Source organism: Bufo gargarizans, chromosome 5 (genome assembly GCF_014858855.1).
Source record: "Bufo gargarizans isolate SCDJY-AF-19 chromosome 5, ASM1485885v1, whole genome shotgun sequence".
Taxonomy (NCBI): Eukaryota; Metazoa; Chordata; class Amphibia; order Anura; family Bufonidae; genus Bufo; species Bufo gargarizans.
Genome location: NC_058084.1, coordinates 455,318,362 through 455,341,706, shown reverse-complemented (window position 1 = coordinate 455,341,706; position 23,345 = coordinate 455,318,362). Strand labels below are relative to the sequence as shown.

At 42.0% G+C, this 23,345-nt stretch overlaps 1 protein-coding gene across 2 annotated transcripts in view; it reads left to right on the top strand.

Annotated features, from left to right (window-relative positions):
• The window catches only part of MINDY3 (MINDY lysine 48 deubiquitinase 3), a 126,739-nt gene that overhangs the window by 78,441 nt on the left and 24,953 nt on the right, over positions 1-23,345 (top strand). For both annotated transcript variants that reach the window (XM_044294455.1, XM_044294456.1), the window contains one exon: positions 16,427-16,499. In XM_044294455.1, coding sequence (XP_044150390.1) covers positions 16,427-16,499 — 73 coding nt within the window. The remainder of the gene's footprint in view (positions 1-16,426; positions 16,500-23,345) is intronic.

The following is a 23,345-nucleotide window of genomic DNA, read 5'->3' as shown; positions in this document are numbered from 1 at the left end:
GGTCCCCTTTTGATAAATGTATAATAACCATATATTGTTGTGATTTTACAGGTGGAACGCACATGCGTTCCACCTGCCGACCATGTGACCTGCATTTCCGGTTTCCGGCTACATTCGTTTTGTCTGACATGCCTCTTGATTGCTCACAACACCCTGCTGCACAGGTGAATGACATTTTTATTTTATTTGTTACCCTTTATAATGTGGTACCCCAGCATATGGCTCCTTACCCCTGAGGAAGCCGGATTGCTCCGGCGATACGCGTTGGGCGCTTTCTCATTATTTCAGGTCCACTGTACCAGCGGCTCATTTAGGTTTGACTCTCTTATTCAGACTTCATCCTTGTCTGTCTGTATGTTCAGTAGTCTTGCCTGATTATACATTTGCTTCATGTTTCCTATTGGATTTATATGTGCTGGTTTATAATATATATGCTTATTTTTGGCATTTCAGTGGGCCTGTATGTGTCGGTTATATTTATTACACTGTATACCGCACTCTGTCTCTATTGTATACAATTTTTAAATGTGTGTCTGTTGGTGTGTCCATTAAACTTTATATTTTTTATATTTATGTATTGTCGGATGTGCATGTATGGGGTGGTTCTAATGACTCTCTCTTGGGTCATGGTGATATTGTTCCATGGTTTTTACACCACCCTTTGCACTCCGTGTATTATTTGGTGTGCCCCCTGATCTCTGAATCTCAATACAACTGTGCCGTTATCACTGTCCTTTTCTGTAGCACTTTACAGACATTGATGGTGTAGATTCAGTAATAAAACATGCACAATGCTGTAATCACTCAACATAAGAGTCAAAATATAGGAATATTGCCAGACAAGTCCTTTTAAAACAAGTGAATGAAGAGCAAATCAAGGCTGAGTGGTTGTGTTGGTCAGTGCAAGCAATGCTGTGATTGAAGGGTGAAGCTTGGATACATCATGCACTGCTGTAATCCGAGTCTTCATGGCTCTGCTACATCCAGCGTTCCCTCACAGCCGTTGCTGAGCAGAGTAGTTAGGTAGCTTGGTGGTCAGTCTGTTAATAAGGGTGCATTCCTGTGTAGCAACCACGGGGTAAACCTGCAATACCGTGTGACCATTTATATATCTGGTTTCCTAATCCTCTTTTTTTATATATTTTTTTTTCTTCCATTCTTATACCATAGCATATCCCAAAGGACTAGGAGAAATAATCCTTATTGGAGCTGCCTTTGGAACCATTTCACTTTCTACTAGAGTCTATTTCTTTGAATCGAAACATATTGGGCTACTTTCACACTGGCCTTTTTGCTTTCTGTTTGTGAGATCCGTTCAGGGCTCCACAAGCGGTCCAAAACGGATCAGTTTTGCTGCCCTAATGCATTCTGAATGGAAAAGGATCCGCTCAGAATGCATCAGTTTGCCTCCGTTCAGTCTCCATTCCGCTCTGGAGGCCGACACCAGACAGCGTTTTGGTGTCCGTCTGACGAAACTGAGCCAAACGGATCCGTCCTGACACACAATGTAAGTCAATGGGGACAGATCCGTTTTCTATGACACAATCTGGCACAATAGAAAACTGATCTGTCCTCCATTGACTTTCAGTGGTGTTCAAGACGGATCTGTCTTGGCTATGTTAAAGATAATACAAATGGATCCGTTCTGAACGGATCCAGACGGTTGTATTATCTGAACGGATCTGTCTGTGCAGATCCATGACGGATCCGCACCAAACGTGAGTGTGAAAGTAGCCTTAGACTTTTTTTTTTTTTTGGCCTAAATCTTTTTTTCATTTGGTGTGCTCAAAGAACCCCAGTATGACATGGTCCATCCCGTATGGTTGAGCGCTCAGGGGATCATCACGGTCGATGGCTACAGCAGTAGATGTATTTTTATATTTTTTTAGGACCTCAGAAGCCATCATTGCTCACAATGCAGGTGATTTGGAGCTATGTTTTAGGTAATCTTTTGATTGTCGCTGGGATTCTTGTATCGAGGTTGAATCTATAAGTCATGCCCTTTAGGACAAGGATTGCAAAAGAGCCAAAACGCTTACAAACTACGTTGGCCCTCGTCTTTTGTTTATGATGTGACGGATCAAACTTTCGGGAATGTTTTTCTTGGAGCTCACCAGCCCTGTGATATTTTTTTGCCTCCAGGGATAAACACTCAAATCCTAGAATAAGTGGTACGGCTGCTGAAGTTCATATGTGCAGCTCCATGGCATGTTTATCGAGTCCAGCTATTGTTATTTCTTCTGTTGTGCTGAGATCTTGTCTTCTGGGAGGTGGTGGCTTCTACAGCGGTGCTGCTCTGCCGTGTGAGCGTTTTTGCCTTGTAAGGACATTTTATTGTGTTTCTTAAGTCCAGGGTAGAGAATTACGTTTTTATATCTTGGCAAAGGGCGTGGAATTTTATTAGGGTCCTTCCAGTATTTTACTCCAGAGACTCACGTATGAATGTTTTGGCTTGACTTGATAACATACCATTCGTACAAAGCATGAAGCATCTGAGATCAGCAAGTCTGATCTATGCGAGTTACTTTCGTTAAGGTCGGACTATTATGGCCTGTTATGTTTTACATGTAGCGACAACGTAATCTGTGACATGAGATCCTGTGGAGGAGTTGTAATCACTTAGGAGACCTGTCCACTGATCTGCAGGAAGATGTGGGAACGCTCGTAGGCTTGCTTCAAATGCTTCCCTGGTTAGATTCAATGATTGCACCCAGTGCTACAAGCCCGTAATGCTAACCACTGAGCTTACAAGACAGCAATTTATGGAGCTTGTCAGGTTACTATAGGAAAAAGGTTCAATGGACGTCTTTCAGCCTGTAGACAGTACCTAGAAAGTTACTAGTATCACTCTGTGACTACAGTACGTAGAAAGTTACCAGTATCACTCCGCGACTATCATGGTAGCAACCGTGCAAATATTGTACACCTTTTGAGGTTTTTAAACTGGGGTCTTCAGGGGGTTGCAAACATTGAATTAGTCTCAGATAAGACTTTTAAGAAGTATTTGGCTTTTCTGCTATGAAATAATGTAAAATAGAAGGAAGAAAGCTGTCTCACAAGGTAACCACCTACGAGGTGGCACTAGAAAGTCGACCATTTGATGAACCTTTTGCCTCGAAATGCAGTGCAATGTACAGGTAGCTTGTTATAGAGCAGAAAGAGCTGAGCAGATTGATATAGTGTTATAGGAGAAGATTCAACAAAACATGTAATTTATACATCTCATTCATCTGGGCCATGATACATCAGTTCAATAGTAATAAGTCAGAGCAAGTGAACTTGTATTTTTTCTTGAAGACATTTCGCTTAGTCGTCCACCTGGCTTTCTCAGAATGACTTGTGCAAGAAATCTCCGGCAATAATCTGTTTTTTGTAATCAACTTGAGGTCAATAACCTCATGAAGGTAAGAAGTTGATTGCAATTTGCCTGACTGAAGATATTAGGTGTCATTAAACTGCCTCGGGAGAGGTGTTGGGACAGCATTGTAAGTAGCTGACAATAGAGTAGATGTCTCACCCCTCCACCTCTTTTCAAGCTCAGTTTCTCCAATTTGACATAGCTTCTTTCACACCTCTTCTGAACCAATCCTCTTCTGTTTTCTATCTAAAATGCAGACCTCTCTGTTTTGGGGTTTGTTTGTTTTTTTACATATCTTTATTTCATATTAGTCAAGTTACAAAGAGGAAAAAACACTTGAAAATCAACAGAATTATTAAAAACAATTCACATGATTCATAAAGTTAATTATTAATCTTGAGACCCCCAGGGCAACTCAAGCCATGGTAAACCCATCCCATGCCACGGAAAGGGGAGAGGAAGAGGGAAAAAAATGAGAACCTCTTGACTTGGTCCCAATCCGACCAGATATGTCCTCTGTCCTTAACTGGGTTGTCCACCCATATATATTGCTGACCTATCGCCAGGATAGGTCATCAATATCAGATTGCTGGGGGTCTGGGTGTTGGACCCCCTCTAATCAGATATTGCTGACCTATCCTGAGGATAGGTCAGCAATAAATGTATATCGCCGGACAAGCCCTCTTCTGTGCTGGGCCATACACTGGTGTAGCTGCTGTTTTAGTTTTCCCAGTGTACAAGTCTTGGCCCTCCTCACCGCACAACTGTACACAATATTTATCTTCTTCTCTTCGTTGTGTGAGTAGCTATGGCTGGGTTCACATCATGCTTGTTGCATCTGTTTGACGTATACGTTTAGAAAAAAAGGATACAAAAACGCAGCACACCACGTTCTTGTATCCTGCAGAGTACAGTAAAAAAATAAAATAAAAAAAAAATGCTTTTTTTATGGTAAAAAACATAAACTTTTTTTTTTACAATGGGAGCTATATGGCATCAGTCTGAGGCATCCGTTTAATGTATACTTTTTTTTGTATACGTTAAACGCATGGGAAAATCGTGATGTGAACCCAGCCTAAGTTATGTTTCATGGCTCTTTAAATGTATTTTTCCACTATTCCAAGTGATGAGATTCTACTAGGATATGCCATGCCACCCAAAGGTTCGGACATTGATTTGCTGGTCCTCCACCTATAGGTAGGACCAGACTAGGGGTTGGCAACCTCCGGCATTCCAGTGCCACTCTGCATTCTTTGGTGTAGCCAATACAACTGTGCCGTTATCACTGTCCTTTTCTGTAGCACTTTACAGACATTGATGGTGTAGGATCCGTAATAAAACATGCACAATGCTGTAATCACTCAACATAAAAGTCAAAATATAGGAATATAGCCAGACATGTCAGTTTAAAACAAGTGAATGAAGAGCAATTGGCCGAACATTATGTTCGAGTCCTAAACTATAATGAACTTCCACATTCTTGGATCGTTCCTCACAATTCTTTTATCTAAATCTGCTAATCAAGGCTGAGTGGTTGTGTTGGTCAGTGCAAGCAATGCTGTGATTGAAGGGTGAAGCTTGGATACATCATACACTCCTGTAATCCGAGTCTTCATGGCTCTGCTACATCCAGCGTTCCCTCACAGCCGTTGCAGTTGCTGAGCAGAGTAGTTAGGTAGCTTGGTGATACATCGTAAAAGATAAGGGTGCATTCCCGTGTAGCAACCACTGGGTAAACCTGCAATACCATGTGACCATCATTTAAAGGGGTATTTCCATATATGACTTTTTCTGTGGATATGCCAAAAGAGTCCTAATAGATGCAGACTCTATCCCGAGAACACACCTTCATTTGCCCACTCCGGTGGCTCTCTCCATTTTACATCTATGGGGGAATGACTCCTTGGTGGGGGGCCAGCGTCTATCAGACTGCTATGGATATGCCATAAAAATCTTACCTGCAGTCCTAATGCTGGTGATAACTCTCTGAATACAGATAATGTAGTAAATGTCATCAGCAGTCCTATGTAACACCACAGATAATGCAGCGATAACTCTGAGTACAGGGAGGAGGAGACGCCAGGGTTTCTCAATGGGCGTCTCCTTGGCTGTGCCGCGATCCAATCACATCGGTTTTTCCTCACTGGCTGTGACTCTCTCTGCTGTGATTGGATCGTGGCACAGCCAGGGAGAAGGAGACGCCCATTGAGAAACCCTGGCGTCTCCTCCTCCCTGTTCCGATGCTCAGTATTAGTATATTGAGCGCGAAAAGTTCAGGAGGGTGCAGTGGGGCGTAGGAGCGATGTTTAAAAAAAAAAAAAAAAAAACAGGTGGCAGCATACCCTACAAGTACAGGTATTTAACTCCTATAAGTAAAACAGATGAAAGGTCCTCTTTAAGTTCCCAATCCGCCCCTGTAATTGGAAGTGCCATAGAGATCACAGGAACTAACTGCTGCAGTGTTGAAACCATCCTGTGACTACACAAAGCACAAGGCTTTTCACAGTGTACAGTTAGTGGACATCACTGGTCATTTATCATCTTTGACCGAAGGTCCCCATGAAACTTAGTGGTGGTGGATGCTGTTACAGTAACCACTTATTGTCTTCGTAGCCAAGTTTATAAAATGCCTGATTGTCTTCCGGTAGTAGCATTTTTCCAGCTGTACATGCAGTATTTCATACAAGGACAGGAAATAAGGCAGTGAATAAATGCATTGATTAGATCTCGTCCTTCAAATAGCACAAGAATAAATCAAGCCAGTCTTATTCTTGGATCTAAATATAAATGTTGAATAATACGTTCTCGAAAATTTATGCTTGGATACACGTAGGTGGGCTTGTTTTAAAGTAGGTTCAGTTGTGTATCCTTCAGATAAAGAATATATAGTTCGTAAAGTTATTGTTCTGTCTCAAAACTGTAGTATTGACGCATTTCGGGCCATGAAGTTTTAGAAAGTCCGAGGACATACAGAGACTGTTTAGGTCTGATTATGTTCGAGAATAGACATGTAAATTTCCAACTACTGGGATGCCGATTGTTTAGCAGAAAAAAGATTTCAGTGGCAGTAACTGAAACAGCGCCGATGATGGTAATGTGGTTGTCTGGTATTACAGCACAAATCCATCTAAACATATATAGACACCATTAACTATATCAATGGCCAAAAAATGTTGCACTTCAATGTAGTTTTAATCCTTTTTTAGTTTCTTACCTACAGCTTTTTGTTTCATTAGTTTTTGTGGGTGGGCAGAATTTCGTCCCATGTGACCATCAAGCACCTGGATCTCCCAGTAGTCAGTTCTTGGTAACCCCTTCCTCCCATAGAAAATAGTCGCTCACACATAGCCTCAGAGATGTGACTAATAGATAACACTACTGTATGTAATGCCCCCTCAGAGAATCTAGCGAAATCCATTTGTTTAAGGACCATAGTAATAGTTAATATTGGGTGCTTGTGACCTCAGGTGGAACTGCATTAAAAACGGGCATGATTCTGTACTGGAAATCACTGCATAGGCACGCCGTCCAATCAACAAATGCAAATTAAAGCTGTATTATGCGCAGTAGAAGCCATATGTCAACACAATTTGCCGCCTTCTCTGGGACAAATTTCATTTAAAATAGACTGAGGCAAAATGAAAAACTGATCTGCGGTCAGGTGAATCAAAATTTTAAATTCTTTTTGGAAACCACGGATGATGTGTCCTCTGGACTGAAGAAGAGAAGGACCATCCAGCTAATGAGTGCACAATTCATGAGCGTGCATCTCTGAAGGGGATGCATTAGTGCCTATGGCGTGGGCAACTTACACATCCAGAAAGGCACTATCAATGCTGAACAGTATATAGAGGTTTTAGAACAACATGTGCTTCCCAACCAGGCAACGGTTCTTTCAGGGAAGACCTTGCACATTTCACCAAGGCAATACTAAACCAGAAGAGGAGTGCAGGTGCTGAACTGGCCTGCCTGCATCCAGACTTTTCATGAATAGAAAACATAGAGAACATTTAGAGCATCATGAAACAAAAAATTCATGCAGACCCAGGACTGTTTAGCAGCTAGAACCCTACATCAGACAAGATTGGGACAACATTCCTTTCCCAAAAGCTCCATCAATTGGTCTTCTCACCTCCCAGACGTTTACAGACTGTTGATAAAAGAAGAGGAGATGCTACACAATGATACTTGGCCTCATCCCAACTTCTTTGAGATGCGTTGCAGCAATCAAGTTCTTAATGAGTTTTTTTCTTTCCATAAAATAGTAAAATGTTGAAATCTGATGTGTGTTCTATTGTGAATAAAATATGGGTCTATGAGATTTTCAAATCATTGCATTCTGTTTTTATTTACATATATCTAGATTTTACACAGCGTCCCAACTTTTTAGGAATTGTTCATGGGGTAGCCTCTTTAAATGGGGGTTGAGCTGCAGTACCGAACGTGGCTTCATGGACTTAAATGTCTATTCTAAGCCCAATATTGTACATCCTGAAATTCTCTGCCCGTTAACATTAAAGCTAAAAAATAATTTGTACGGTAGTTTTTTTTTTTTTGTTTTTTTTTTAATCTGTCATGCTCATCATGCCTTAGAACAGAGCACAGGTTTCCACACTTTGTATGATCAGCTACGAGGCATGGTGAAAGCTCGATGCCAACGGCTCTAGAGTAAAGTCTGCCCCGGTTGTTGCCTTTTAAGAGTGTTCAGCACTTAGACTGAAGATAAGGATAATGATTTCAACATGGAGAAGTTTCATATCTGCTGATGTGACGCTATTTTGAAATGCTTATGCTCTATTCATGGCTTCTGCCCATAATGAAAATAAAAAAGAGGGTTAAGCAGCACTCCAGGTCCCAATATAGGGACAGTTGCCAATAGAAACCTGGATAGGTTGGTGCTCGCGGATCAGGATCCTGGCTAAGGGTCCCATAAGTATACAAATAAAAAAGAAAATCCACAGCACTCCTCAGTTCTGGTGAATAAGCTGGTTACTTTATTGGTAACAGCAGCATTGGAATAGCAACGTTTCGACCATCTCTGGTCTTTATCAAGCTATATGGCCATAATGGCCATGACTAGTGTTGAGCGAACTTGTGTTTTAAGTTCGGCGTCTAAAGTTCGAGTTCAGGTTATCGAAGTATCCCGTTATAGATTCTAAATTCCGTTATGGTCCGTGGTAGCGGAATCCATAACGGGATACTTCAATAACCCGAACCCGAACTTTAGACGCCGAACTTAAAACACAAGTTCGCTCAACACTAGCCATGACAGCTGATGGTACCTTACAGAATGATTTACTGTAAGGTTCCATGATTTACTGAATTTTTTGCCTTCAAAACTACTGGAACCCCTAATAGAAAGCACATGATGCAGGTGTGAACAGAACTTAGACTAGTGGTGATTGATATTTCCATATGAGTTATGACCTAACCCAACCAGACATTATGGAAATTCTTACTTTTGAAGAACAACCTTATATTTATGTATTGCCTTTGTTTCTTTGGCTAATATCACATTTTTTTCTATTGTTTTTGATGATCTTGACCTGAATTAAATATTAGCGTTCAACATTGAGAAAGTTTAAACTTTCTTACGATTGTCACTGGAGAATAAGATCCTTAATCCACAGTTGTTTTATGCTGGCTACCTCTAAACTTATCTATTAAGTCTAAGGAATCTCCCCATTTTCACCCCTATCCCCACAAAGAGATATAGACTTTCTTGGTTGTGATCCATCGTTGGGTCCACAGAGAAGTCTTCAATTGGCATTAGATATGCAGCATAGACCATCTGGAGCAGGAACAGAGGAGAAGTCAGAAAGCCTGGGATTGTTACCAGGAGAATGGTCTTGGCATGAGAAACAAGAGGATGACACGAAAACTAAACTTGAAAGTGAAATTTGAAGTACTAGGCGACATTTCTGAAGGTACAAGACAAAGTCCGAAGGGAAGGCTAAGGTCTAGGTTGATCAAGGCGAAACAATAGTGAATCAGTTCAGCAGGTTAGCACCTTATACACAGTTATAAGGCGTTAAATGTTTCCACCTGCAGATATCATCCAGTTGGGCTGGTCATCATGGAGAGGTAACACGACTGCAACTCTGTTCAGATACTTGGCAGCTTGAAGCAGAAGAGTGGCACCGGAGACGGCCAAAATGAGTAACAACCATCTTCAAAAACCTCAAAAAGAAAATGATGGAGCCAACTAAACATTCCTCTATAAATTATTAAGCCTGCGCATAAAATACGGGTGGAACAGATATGAGTCAATGTAAAGTCTTCTTTTGGACTCGAGATCTGTGTACCAGCCTCAGGACAATAGGCAGGCACTTACCATGTTGGGTTTGACTAAATTAAGTCAACTTCTTTAATTCAATTAAATTAGTTTTCCAGCTGCTCTCCTGGTTCTCTCCGCTGTCCCAGGTTTCTCATTAGTTTATTTCTAAACAATTTTTTCCATGTGTTTATATATGGAGGGACTAGAAAAGACAAGGCTTGTGTTCTACCTGCTAACATTACAATAGATTTGCCACTCACCTGCTTATTAGTCCTTTGGAAATGATGTTTTATGCGGGAGATAAACTTTTTAAAGGGGTTTTCTGAACTTGCTGAGGTCATCAGTATTCAGTTGGTGAAGGTCCGACTCCCAGCACCTACCCCCTGTGCCCTGAAGCCTCCACGCCGGAGCTAGTATTATAAATGGAGTCAGAAGCACAACTCTGTTCAGAAGTGTAGTGACCATGCCGGGTTGCTGGAGCTCAGCTTCGAGCTGATCATGGGGGGGGGGTTTTGGCTGTGAGACCTCCACCGATCAGATATTGATGATGTATTCTGAGGATATGTCATATCAGTACTGCTGCGGTAGTTTATTAACATTTATGGAGTATGGTTAAGATTTGCCAAAAATGTTTTACTAGTGGGATTCACTGAGCCATTCCATTAAAGGGATATTCTGGTAAAGTAACTTAATTTTTGAAAAACTGCATTAAGGCTGCAAGTTGTGACCCAACCAGAACCCATACCTATACAGTATATATAACCAGAGCTCCAATTTACCTTGCAATTTGTCTAGCTCCTGTGTGAGCCTGAAACACACTGATCTTTCCTCACAAAACTACAATCCCCACAATCCCTAGCTTTCCTGCTGTGCGTGTTGATGTTTACTGATTAGCTAGAGAATTGATAGCAACACACTGAGCATGCTCGACCTAACAAAGGGTTCAGCACTACAGGTCGATTCCATGGTAATTTATGAGGAAACACAGTGGGAAGCAGAAGAAGAAAATTACTTTTATAACTGCTGAACGGTAAATATGTGAAACTTACATAATATAAGGTAATTATTGCTTATATTATTGCTTATATAGTTATATTTATGGTAACAGGAATACCACTTTAAAACGGAGAATGCGGTGCTCATGATGTCTGTTTGCAGTCCTCTTCCATTAGGCTTTGGCTCCATGGGGCAGTCCCAACTGTGCCCACCCGTGGCGGCTGGTAGCCGTACAAATATGTGGGTTGGTGGGAGTACTACCTTCGAATTTGTGAGCCAGTTGGCTGCTGTCAGTGGGCCAGGTTGCAGCTGCTCTGAAGGAAGTAGAAGTTGAAAATTTTGTCAGCAACTATAAATTAGGCTGTGTTCACATTACATGAGGGCCCTACTTTTGTTGTATATTCCTGAGAAAACTGATGTATATGCCAAAGTTACCCATAGGGCTTTAGGTGCCTCGTTTACATACCTGGTGCCGATACCATGAGCGGAAACTCTATCTCACAATTAGTCACCATTATGGAGAAGTCTGGTTTGGTGGTGGAATTTCTTCTTTGCCTCCGGCTAATGTTTTTTTCTTGCTGAAGAAAAGCAGTTTTTTTTTTTTCCACTTTGACCCTGAACCAAAGAGTAAGGAAGAATCAAGTTCTGGCAGCAGAGTCCCTTCCATGCGTGACTGCTTAAAAAACCAAGAGGGTCATCCCCTTGAGACCTGACACTTAGATAGGAAGATATTCTGATTCACACACAGATGGCACAACCCATCAGCTCTCTAATGTTTAGCATATAATGCATACAACTCTTTGGCACAAATACCGGCACTTAAAGGGATGTTAAAAAATTTGTAATATGTTTCTTTCTTCTAAAAAAACAGGGCGTAAAGAGTCTTCTTAGCAAAGTTCCTACTAAGCATATCTAAGGAGAGTCCATTTTCAGTCTTTAGTTGTACTGAGCGCTGAAGACACCTATGTGTAAAATATCTATGTCTTGTCACTACCCCAGTCCCTGACTATGTCCATGTGCCCTATCACTGCCCATCACCCTGCCTTGTCTGGCTTGTTAGAGTGAAGATGGACTCTTCTTAGTAACACTCAGTTAGAGCTTTGCTAAGAAGACTCTTTAAACTTCAGACAGTTACACTTTAATAACCCATTAAGATTGTGACCTTGGATGTTAGGGGTGACAATCCCATGTCCATGTATGACTGTGTGCACTCAGGTTTATTTTTATATGGGATGGATTCCTGCCAACATCTGCAACTCGTGAAACGACTTCCAAGATCGATCGACTGGACGAGCCCATACTATGCACGGGTAATGGGTAACCAGGTGGCAGGCGTCATTTATAGTCCCTGTCATACCGGAATCAGGTCCCACTTTTACATCAATGGTTTGTTGAAACAAGCGATGAGTGTGACCCGGGACAGTCCAAACAAAGCCGACTGTGTGTAGAGATAACGTTCAAGACGACCACTCTTGTAAAGGGCAAGTTCATCCATCTGTTTACATCTAGATATGATCTACTGATCTGGTTGAGTTTCTAACTTTACTTACCATGTAATGTTAGGCCAGTCCAGCCAGATTTAGTGCAGTCATTTGCTGGTGCTGAGAGACACAACCCTATCCAATATTATAATTCTGTTATATGGCATATAATAGCTCATGAATGCCCTACCTGCGACCCTCCAGCTGTTGCAAAACTACAACTCCCAGCATGCCTGGACAGCCTACAGCTATTAGGGCATGCTGGGAGTGGTAGTTTTGCAACAGCTGAAGGGCCGCAGGTTGAGCATTCTTATAATAGCTTAATGTGGAGAACCTGGTTTATAGACCCTTGCGGGGGATCATTTTGGTAAGAATATGCTTTATGCAGACACTGAAGCAGCAGGGTGGAAACCATGAGATGTGAGCTCATAGACAATAAGAAGACAGAATTCGGAACGCAGCTCTGGATGAAAATGAAATTAAAGTTTCAAAGCCAGGATCCCAGCGCTGCAGAGGAAGACCTTCTAACTACTGAGCCAATGCACTTCTCTTTATTACGATACAACTTAATTGATCCTTAGAGGAAATTGCGCACCGTTTACGGACTAAAGATTGTATATCTTGGTTTAGGGTGATTTTCTGAAATTATTCTGCGCGTTGTCCAATCAGGGCACATGGACATCATGAGGTTACCCGTTTGGGCAACCATGTATTAGAAAGACTGGCATGTAATACTACATTTCTCCTGTAGGGGAAAGAATCAGATGACCACTCCTCCTGACAAAGTCGGCTGTTGGGGTCTCGGGTAAAAGGCTCACAGGGGTCAGCTTCTCACCATGACAGCTCTCATATTAAAGGAGTTGTCTGTGTAGAGTAAGAGAATAAAAATGCTCTAAATCCTATAAATGACCCATGAAAAATATTCTGCAGTTTTCAAACCAGCCCCTGGATGTGAATACTTTTGCAATTGCATGTAATAAAAAATTTAGTATAGCCACTGAGTTATTCCATAAAATGTATCTGTATAACGCCACCTGCTGTTTTTTTACTTTTACTTCATTGCGCTGACCATCTTTCTGAAGTGGACGCACATGCCCAGTTCCAACCTTGAACAGCACCTGCTGGATCTACTGTTAGAAGCTGGGGCCGTTACAGGGAAAGAGCTGCAACAGAAAGGACCCCCCCCCCCCCACATGAGTGGTGATAGGGAGGGAGTTGCAGATGGAAGAATTCACCCCCTGTCCTGTAATTGGGGCGGAAAGGCCACACCCCCTTACAGCTGATGGCTGGTGGTCCTGACAGTGGACATGCCCTGTAATCCTGTCCTGTTTGTTTTGTCCTTCTATGCTGTGCGATTACGTGTGATATTTGAGATGCGTGGAAATCGTTATTTGACTCGACTTATTTGTATGTTTGGCAAGAGGAAATTGCCTAGAGGAAACTGAAATATGTGGATTATTTGGGGAATTTTGTAATGATTTTGCCATTACAATTATATAAACCTTTTTATGGTCTGCATGGCGATTGCACAGAGCTGTACATGTCCGCTGCTCAATTCCAGAGACACCTTTCTTTTTTTTTTTTCTTTTTCGTTCCGGAGAGAATTTTATTGATGTCTGCTCCAACATATTTACAGCCAACTAAGTTTTTAAGAATCTTGCATTTTTTTTAGTTCTCTGTTGCTCGTGTCATTGTATCTGCACAGCAATGTATAGAAACCGGACACACAGCTATGTAGTGTGGAGGCTGACAGATCCTGATTGGTTTCCACCCTGTGATTAGTGGTGCCTGAGGAATTTGGCAGCTGCTTATCCTTCCATCGATACTTTAGAGCTCAACTTTATCTGATGCTTTCTGCCACTTCGGTCCCTAATTTACCCTTAAAGGGCTTCTTTAGCTTTCTAACAAATGTTGCATTCCCTGCCTCCCCAGACCTCCAGACTTACTTGCACCCCGCCGTTCATTTCCGATTCCTTCGGTTCGTCGCCTGTAAACCTCCGGTATCATGTGTGCCGCTGCGGCTAGTCACCGCACATGTGGCCTCCGTCGTGACTGAAGTGTACAAGTGAGAATCAAAGTGCTGCCTACACTGCAGTGGACCAAAGGAGCTGGAACCAAGTGGCCGGGAGCAGTATGGGCATCTTATAAAGGGGTTGTCTCCCTCCAGCAAATGGCATTTAGCATGTAGAGAAAGTTAAAGTGGTATTCCGAGAGTTTTAAAAAAAAAACTCTCAGAAAACCCAATACATGGCACTTCCTAATGTATTGTGATTGTCCATATTGCCTCCTTTGCTGGCTAGATTCATTTTTCCCATCACATCCCGTTTCCAGGAGTTACAAGCCACCCTGCAATCCAGCAGCGGTGCTCGTGCTTGCATATTATAGGAAACAGTGGCAGCCTATGTGCACTCCCACTGTCCCAGCCACCAGAGAAGTCAGCACCTTTTCCTATAGAATGCAAGCACGACCACCGCTGCTGGATTGCAGGGTGGTCATAAGCCCTGGAAAACGAGCAGTGCATAATGTGATGGAAAAATGAATCCAGCCAGCAAAGGAGGCAATATGGAGAATCGCTATACATTAGTAAGTGCCTTGTATTGACATTCTCTACATGATAAATAACATTTTCTGAAGTAAGACAACCCATTTAGATGTTGGATCATCTTTTTATTATTACTTGAATCTACAGTCGGGTTGCCACCTTTCCCAACAAAATATACTGGCCAAGTTTACATAGGTTAAAAAAGGGGGTATTGTTTGGGGACATGGCTTAACATGTGTGTTACTTAGTCATACTTTACGTTTTGCATTTTGTTTTTAAAATAAAATCCAACTTTTCACTGTTGGTGATACTCTGTGTTTTTAGCTTTTATTTTGCCTTTTTTTCTGAACTGTTTCTGATGGATTCATACTTATCCCAATCTACATTAAAGGCAAGAACCTTAATCTCTGAGCTATACAGCTCAATGTTGAACTGCAGTAGATATATTATGACTAAAAACGTCAGTACTAGTTTCTCATGTATTTGTATATAAAAGAAGTATCAAGTTTATATATTTTTTGATAATTGCATAGTAATTCCAAATTTATTTTGTGCCATAAAATTGCAAATCAAATCTCATCTTGTATCCAGGCTAGAGGCCGTATCTCATCTTGTATCCAGGCTAGAGGCCGTATCTCATCTTGTATCCAGGCTAGAGGCCGTATCTCATCTTGTATCCAGGCTAGAGGCCGTATCTCATCTTGTATCCCAGCTAGAGGCCGTATCTCATCTTGTATCCAGGCTAGAGGCCGTATCTCATCTTGTATCCAGGCTAGAGGCCGTATCTCATCTTGTATCCAGGCTAGAGGCCGTATCTCATCTTGTATCCAGGCTAGAGGCCGTATCTCATCTTGTATCCAGGCTAGAGGCCGTATCTCATCTTGTATCCAGGCTAGAGGCCGTATCTCATCTTGTATCCAGGCTAGAGGCCGTATCTCATCTTGTATCCAGGCTAGAGGCGGTATCTCATCTTGTATCCAGGCTAGAGGCCGTATCTCATCTTGTATCCAGGCTAGAGGCCGTAACTCATCTTGTATCCAGGCTAGAGGCCGTATCTCATCTCGTATCCAGGCTAGAGGCCGTATCTCATCTTGTATCCAGGCTAGAGGCCGTATCTCATCTCGTATCCAGGCTAGAGGCCGTATCTCATCTTGTATCCAGGCTAGAGGTCGTATCTCATCTTGTATACAGGCTAGAGGCCGTATCTCATCTCGTATCCAGGCTAGAGGCTGTATCTCATCTTGGCCCAACAGGGTCCTAGAGCCTACTTTCGATTGTACACTCTTCCCCAATAAACTTCGCTGTAATATTGTCATTACTTCCCATCTTTACCTTCACATAGAAAGCTTTATTCCACACCAGCATCCCCTTCTTTTGTCAATGAGTGTATTTGGAGAATCTCCAGAGCTCTCCAGCCTGAACTCTCCCCCTTTGATGAGTCCATGTCTGTTCTTTGTACCCTTTCTGTCCTTTTCACCTCCCGCTTATAAATTGTCTTGTTATTTATGGAGGAGCAATCTTTTTGTGGATGTGTCACCCAGCGTCTCTTACAATGTATAGATTTTCTCCATATTCCCACACATAAAACATGAGCATTTCATACTTTTTATCACGTGCTGTCTTGTATCTTGTTTCATGCAGTTTCCACTCAGCATATTGCATTTATGGTTGGAGTGCAACATTTATGCGATGGATATGTTAGGTTGCATTTCTAGGAATAATCTATGTGGATAAATATTAGCACCGTAATGTCAGATATTTGTATCTTCCAGGAATTGGCTCTTGTTGCCCCAGAGTCACCGTCCGAAGAGGCAAGACGAATGTTCCAAACCTACGATCCAGAAGGTGAGTTTATGTTCTGATATAAATTGGACTCCGTTCACATCAGTCGGACACCTTTTGTTAGAAGAGTTCCTGCCATGGCATCTTGCTGCCGGGACCCTCGACAATCAGTGTTAGTTGTCCTGCATGGCCACCACTAGTCTGTGCATACGTTTTTAGTAGCTCCAAATACAGTACTAATGTGTTATGGCATAAGAACCTAATAAATCGCCTCCAGTCTTACCTTATCCCGCATGGATGTGCACTCTCCTTGGTGCCCATGGGTAGCAGCGCAAAAAAAATAAGTTCTGGTCTCCATAGCCTTTCCAAGATGGCGCTACTATCTACATAAGCTGAAAGGGTTCTGCAGACAGAGAACGTCCATCTCTTTTATGGATGTCCTGTAACATAGTAGCATAGTACATAAGGCCGAAAACAGACATTTGTTCATCCAGTTCGGCCTGTTATCCTGCAAGTTGATCCAGAGGAAGGCAAAAAAAAACGTGTGAGGTACAAGCCAATTTTCCCCACTTAAATGGGGAAAACTTCCTTCCCAACTCCATTCACGCAATCGGAATAACTCCCTGGATCAACGACCCCTCTCTAGTAGCTATAGCCTGTAATATTATTACCCTCCAGAAATACATCCAGGCCCCTCTTGAATTCCTTTATTGTACTCACCATCACCACCTCCTCAGGCAGAGAGTTCCATAGTCTCACTTCTCTTACCGTAAAGAATCCTCTTCTATGTTTGTGTACAAACCTTCTTTCCTCCAGACGCAGAGGATGTCCCCTCGTCACAGTCCTGGGGATAAATAGATGATGGGATAGATCTCTGTACTGACCCCTGATATATTTATACATAGTAATTAGATCTCCCCTTAGTCATCTTTTTCTAAAGTGAATAAACCTAATTTTGATAATCTTTCAGGGTCCTGTAGTTGCCCCATTCCAGTTATTACTTTAGTTGCCCTCCTCTGAACCCTCTCCAGCTCTGCTATGTCTGCCTTGTTCACATGAGCCCAGAACGGTACACAGTCCTCCATGTGTGGTCTGACTAGTGATTTGTAAAGTGCTAGGACTATGTTCTCATCACAGGCATCTATGCTCCTTTTGAGGAAACCCATTATCTGATTGGCCTTGGCAGCAGCTGCCTGACACTGGTTTTTGCAGCTTAGTTTGCTGTTTATTAAAATTCCTAGGTCCTTTTTCATGTCAGTGTTACCCAGTGTTTTACCATTTAGTATGTACGGGTGACTTGCATTATTCCTTCCCATGTGCATAACCTTACATTTGTCAGTGTTAAACCTCATCTGCCACTTACAGTCATGTGAAAAAATTAGGACACCCTTTGAAAGCATGTGGTTTTTTGTAACATTTTTAATAAAAGGTTATTTCATCTCCGTTTCAACAATACAGAGAGATTAAAGTAATCCAACTAAACAAAGAAAACTGAAGAAAAGTCTTTTCAAGATCTTCTGTAAATGTCATTCTACAAAAATGCCTATTCTAACTGAGGAAAAAGATAGGACACCCTCACATGTATTCCCTCTTAAAATGGCTCAGATCTCACACAGGTATATCACACCAGGTGCACATAATTAGTAGATCGTTACTCTGCATGTTGAATGAGGCTTGCCCTATTTAAACCTCAGACATTTAGTTTGGTGTGCTCCTGACTGTTGAAGTGAGAGTGAGCACCATGGTGAGAGCAAAAGAGCTGTCAGAGGACTTCAGAAAAAAGATTGTAGCAGCCTATGAGTCTGGGAAGGGATTTAAAAAGATCTCAAAAGATTTTGAAATCAGCCATTCCACTGTCCGGAAGATAGTCTACAAGTGGAGGGCTTTCAAAACAACTGCCAACATGCCCAGGACTGGTCGCCCCAGCAAGTTCACCCCAAGAGCAGACCGCAAGATGCTAAAAGAGGTCTCCAAAAACCCTAAAGTGTCATCTCGAGAACTACAGCAGGCTCTGGCTACTGTTGATGTAGAAGTACATGCCTCTACAATCAGAAAGAGACTGTACAAGTTTAACTTGCATGGGAGTTGTGCAAGGAGGAAACCTTTGCTTTCCAAGAGAAACATCGAGGCCAGACTGACATTTGCCAGAGATAAAGTTGACAAAGACCAGGACTTCTGGAATAATGTTCTTTGGACAGATGAGTCCAAAATTGAATTATTTGGACACAACAGCAGAGGACATGTTTGGCGTAAACCAAACACAGCATTCCAAGAAAAGAACCTCATACCAACTGTGAAGCATGGAGGTGGAAGTGTCATGGTTTGGGGCTGCTTTGCTGCAGCAGGACCTGGTCAGCTCACCATCATAGAATCCACGATGAATTCTACTGTGTATCAGAAGGTGCTTGAAGAACATGTGAGACCATCAGTTAGAAAATTAAAGCTGAAGCGGAACTGGACCATGCAACATGACAATGACCCAAAACATACTAGTAAATCAACCAAAGATTGGCTGAAAAAGAAGAAATGGAGAGTCCTGGAATGGCCAAGTCAAAGTCCAGATTTGAATCCCATTGAGATGCTGTGGGGTGACTTGAAAAGGGCTGTACGTGCAAGAAACCCCTCAAACATCTCACAGCTGAAAAAGTTCTGCATTGAGGAGTGGGGTAAAATTTCCTCAGACCGATGTCGAAGACTGGTAGATGGCTACAAGAACCGTCTCACTGCAGTTATTTTAGCCAAAGGAGGTAACACTCGCTATTAGGGGCAAGGGTGTCCTATCTTTTTCCTCAGTTAGAATAGGCATTTTTGTAGAATGACATTTACAGAAGATCTTGAAAAGACTTTTCTTCAGTTTTCTTTGTTTAGTCGGATTACTTTAATCTCTCTGTATTGTTGAAACGGAGATGAAATAACCTTTTATTAAAAATGTTACAAAAAACCACATGCTTTCAAAGGGTGTCCTAATTTTTTCACATGACTGTATCTGCCCAAGCCTCCAATCTATCCAGATCCCTCTGTAGCTGTATACTGTCCTCTTCCGTGTTAATTACTTTACACAGTTAGTGTTTATCTTCAAAAATGGATATTTTACTGTGCAAGCCTTCTACAAGATCTTTTAATAAATGTATTGAAGAGAATAGGGCCCAATACTGACCCCTGAGGTACTCCACTAGTGACAGTGACCCAATTTGAGTGTGTACCGTAAATAACCACCCTCTGTTTTCTATCACTGAGCCAGTTGCTTGCCCACATACAGACATTTTCTCCCAGTCCGAGCATTCTTATTTTATATACTAACCTTATATGTCGTACAGTGTCAAATGCTTTGGAGAAGTCCAGATATACGACGTCCATTAATTCACCGCTGTCAAGTCTGGGAAGTTACCTCCTCATAGAAACTGATTAAATTAGTTTGACATGACCGATCCTTCATGAAGCCATGCTAATATGGTGTTATTTGCTTGTTTTCATTGAGATCCTCCAAGATGGCATCTCTTAGAAAACCTTCAAACAGATTACCCACAACAGATGTTAAACTTACCGGCCTATAGTTTCTGGGGTCTGTTTTTGCACCCTTTTTGAATATTGGCACCACATTTGCTATGCGCCAATCCTGTGGAACACTCCTTGTCAGTATAGAGTCTGTAAATATCAAAAATAAGGGTCTGGCTATGACATTACTTAATTATCTTAGGATACGAGGGTGTATGCCATCTGGCCCTGGCGATTTGTCTATTTTAATCTTTTTAAGTCACTGTTGTACTTCTTCCTGGGTCAGACAGGGCACTTTTAATGGGGAATTTACTTTTACATTCTGCATTTCATCTGACAGTTTATTTTCCTCAGTGAATACAGTGGAGAAAAAATATTTAATAGCTTTGCTTTCTCCTCGTCGATCTCTGTAACTCCTCCCTCATTGCTTTGTAGAGGGCCGACACCTTCAGATTTATACTTTTTACCATTTATATAATTGAAGAACATTTTAGGGTTAGTTTTGCTCTCTTTGGCAATTAATCCGAAATAAAAGACAGAGGCGCCATCTTGGAAAGGCTGTAGTTGGGGTGAGCTAAAATAAGTCGGAAGGCAATTTAACAAGTTTTTATGCCATCACACACTAGTGTATAGTCTTAAGACTGTATTACACAGCCCGATGTGGCACATGATTGTCAGTAGGGAAGCATTCCCTCCCTGCAATCGCCAGCTCGCTAGCGGAGGAAACCACTGCTGTTACATGCAGCGATCTCCTCCGCAGCATGGGCAGGAGCGATCGTTATGCCATCACTCGTCCTCATGCTGGTTTGCCGATGGCAGGTTGTGATTAGACACTACAATCTGCCGTCTGCAAACGAGAATTTTTTTAACACATATTATAACTCGTTCATTAGGCAATCTGCAGTATTACACTGCAAGATGATCTCTAACAATCATCTGTTGAAAAATCGGGCAGTGTAATACACGCTTTACTGAAATGTATGTACAAAGTGGACAGTCCCTTTAATGGAGACATCGCTGGAGTGAGATTCAAAACTGTTACCCTACTTTTGCAAGTTCCTGACATAGGTTTACAACTAATTTTCCCTGAGGGCCACATCGTTGGAATCTCACCTCCATTGATAGAAATGCCCAAGTAACATTATTGCAAGCCATGACTTTGGGTGTGATTGGCTGAGGAAGGTAGAGCATTGCTCTCTGCTCTGGAGGTTGGTGCCTATCGTACGGTTTGAGTGCTGTAGACCAGGACTACATTAGTCAGATCGTGTGCTAGAGAACTAGAAATATGTTCTATATAATTGCAGGGGTTTCCAGGAGCTTAAACGGGTTGTCTCGCTTCAGCAAATAGCATTTACCATGTAGAGAAAGTTAATACAAGGCACTTACTAATGTATTGTGATTGTCCATATTGTCTCCTTTGCTGGCTGGATTCATTTTTCCATCACATTATACACTGCTCGTATCCAGGGCTTACGACCACCCTGCAGTCCAGCAGTGGTGGTCGTGCCTGCACACTATAGGAAAAAGTGCCATCCTCTCTGGTGGCCGGGACCGCGGGAGTGTGCATAGGCTTGGGCCTTTTCCTATAGTTCCTATAAAGGCAATATGGAGAATCACAATACATTAGGAAGTGCCTTGTAGTAACTTTTTCTTCATGATAAATGCTAATTGCTGAAGTGAGACAACCCCTTTAAATACTGATCACCTATTCTCAGGATAGGCCATCAGTAGCCTGAAAGAGTGGTGCATGACTTCTATCTTTGTGTCATGCATCCCCCCCCCCCTCCATGCCTTGCACTAGACATCAGTGTTTGCTGCACTGTTCCTTTTAAGGCCGGCGGCATATATAAAACTTACCTGCTGAGTGTCTGAGGCGTCCATCTTTACTCTGATGCCAGCCGGATTGTGTAAACCAGTGGAGCACTTTATAATACAACACATGCAAGCATTTCTGGCAGCATAAAACATTTCAATGGGAAAAATAAACCACGAAAGTGATGTTTCCAATGGCGTTACTGGATCTGAGCGCTGGAGCTCATAACCCGAGTTGTGAAAGTACTATTGTTAGCTCTGCAGGCATTGTATAAATCATCCATCCTCTGTTATATGGCTGCGGTCAGTCAAGGCTTAAACAGCAGTATAAATAATCAGCTAAAATCGAATTATAATAAAATTGCAGCAGACAGTGACGTAAAGGGATACGGGTAATCAGATTTATATCTAAGTTGCTAAAAGAAAAGTGAATGTGTGCATGTAACACAGCTGCTATCTCAATTAACCCGACTTTTAATTGAGTTAAGAAACTTGATCAGGTCGTGCTTGGGCTCTTAGGGGGCTCCATGCGTCCGGTGAATGGTCTAGCAGATATTTTCTTAGTGTAAATGGTCTCATTTGCGTGGTTTTGGCCCTGCAGTCTGTGTAAGTTCTACTCAGATCAATTGTTCAATGGTGATGGTTCTCAAACTCTTTTAAAACAGGAAACCTTGCAGGCCATGGACAGCTTTGACATGGGAAAAATGATTTTTGCATATGTCAGTGGTTGCCTTGAGTTTAGAAAGTTGCTCTAAGTTTCAGTCTGCAGTCTCCATTCCTTCATTCATATTTAGACCCATATTTACTGGATGTGAGGTCTGTGTGTTCAGGATGCTGCTATCTTCACTAGCTCTCATGTATCTAAACAGCTGCATCCCTTCATTCATTTTTAGACCTCCTAGTATGGAGTTTACAACCTGATCATAAAGATGTTGTCTCACTTCAGCAAATAGCATTTATCATGTAAATAAAGTTAATACAAGGCACTTACTAATGTATGGTCCATATTGCCTCCTTTGCTGGCTTGATTCGTTTTTCCATTTCATTATACACTGCTTGTTTCCAGGGGGTAACAGCCACCTCTGCAGCAACACAGGTACACGGTCCCAGCCACCAGAGAGGCCAGCGCATTTTGAATTGCAGGGTGCTCTTAACCCCTGGATATGAGCAGTGTATAATGTGGTTGAAAAGAAATCAAGCCAGCAAAGGAGGCAATATGGGCAATCACAATACATAAGTAAGTGCCTTGTATTAACTTTGTCTACATGATAAATGTGATTTGCTGAAGAGAGACAACCAGTTTAGTTTCAGACTTTTCTCGTGTGGATGTGTCCTTCCCACTAATACTGCTGGAGATGAGATCTGTGTGTCCAGGATGTTGCTGTCTTCACTAGCTCTCATGTTTCAGCACAGCTTTATTCCTGGACTGATTTTCCCTTCTACAGCCCATGAGGAAATGTCTCTCACTTGCACTGAAAGTCACTGATGCTAAGGACTCCTCTTTCCCCCCTGCAGACTCCGCCGTGGGTGTTCTCCTCCTTCACATGAGAAACTTCAGTGGTTTTATGCTGACATGTTCCTTTTCTCTTAGTGGTCTCAATT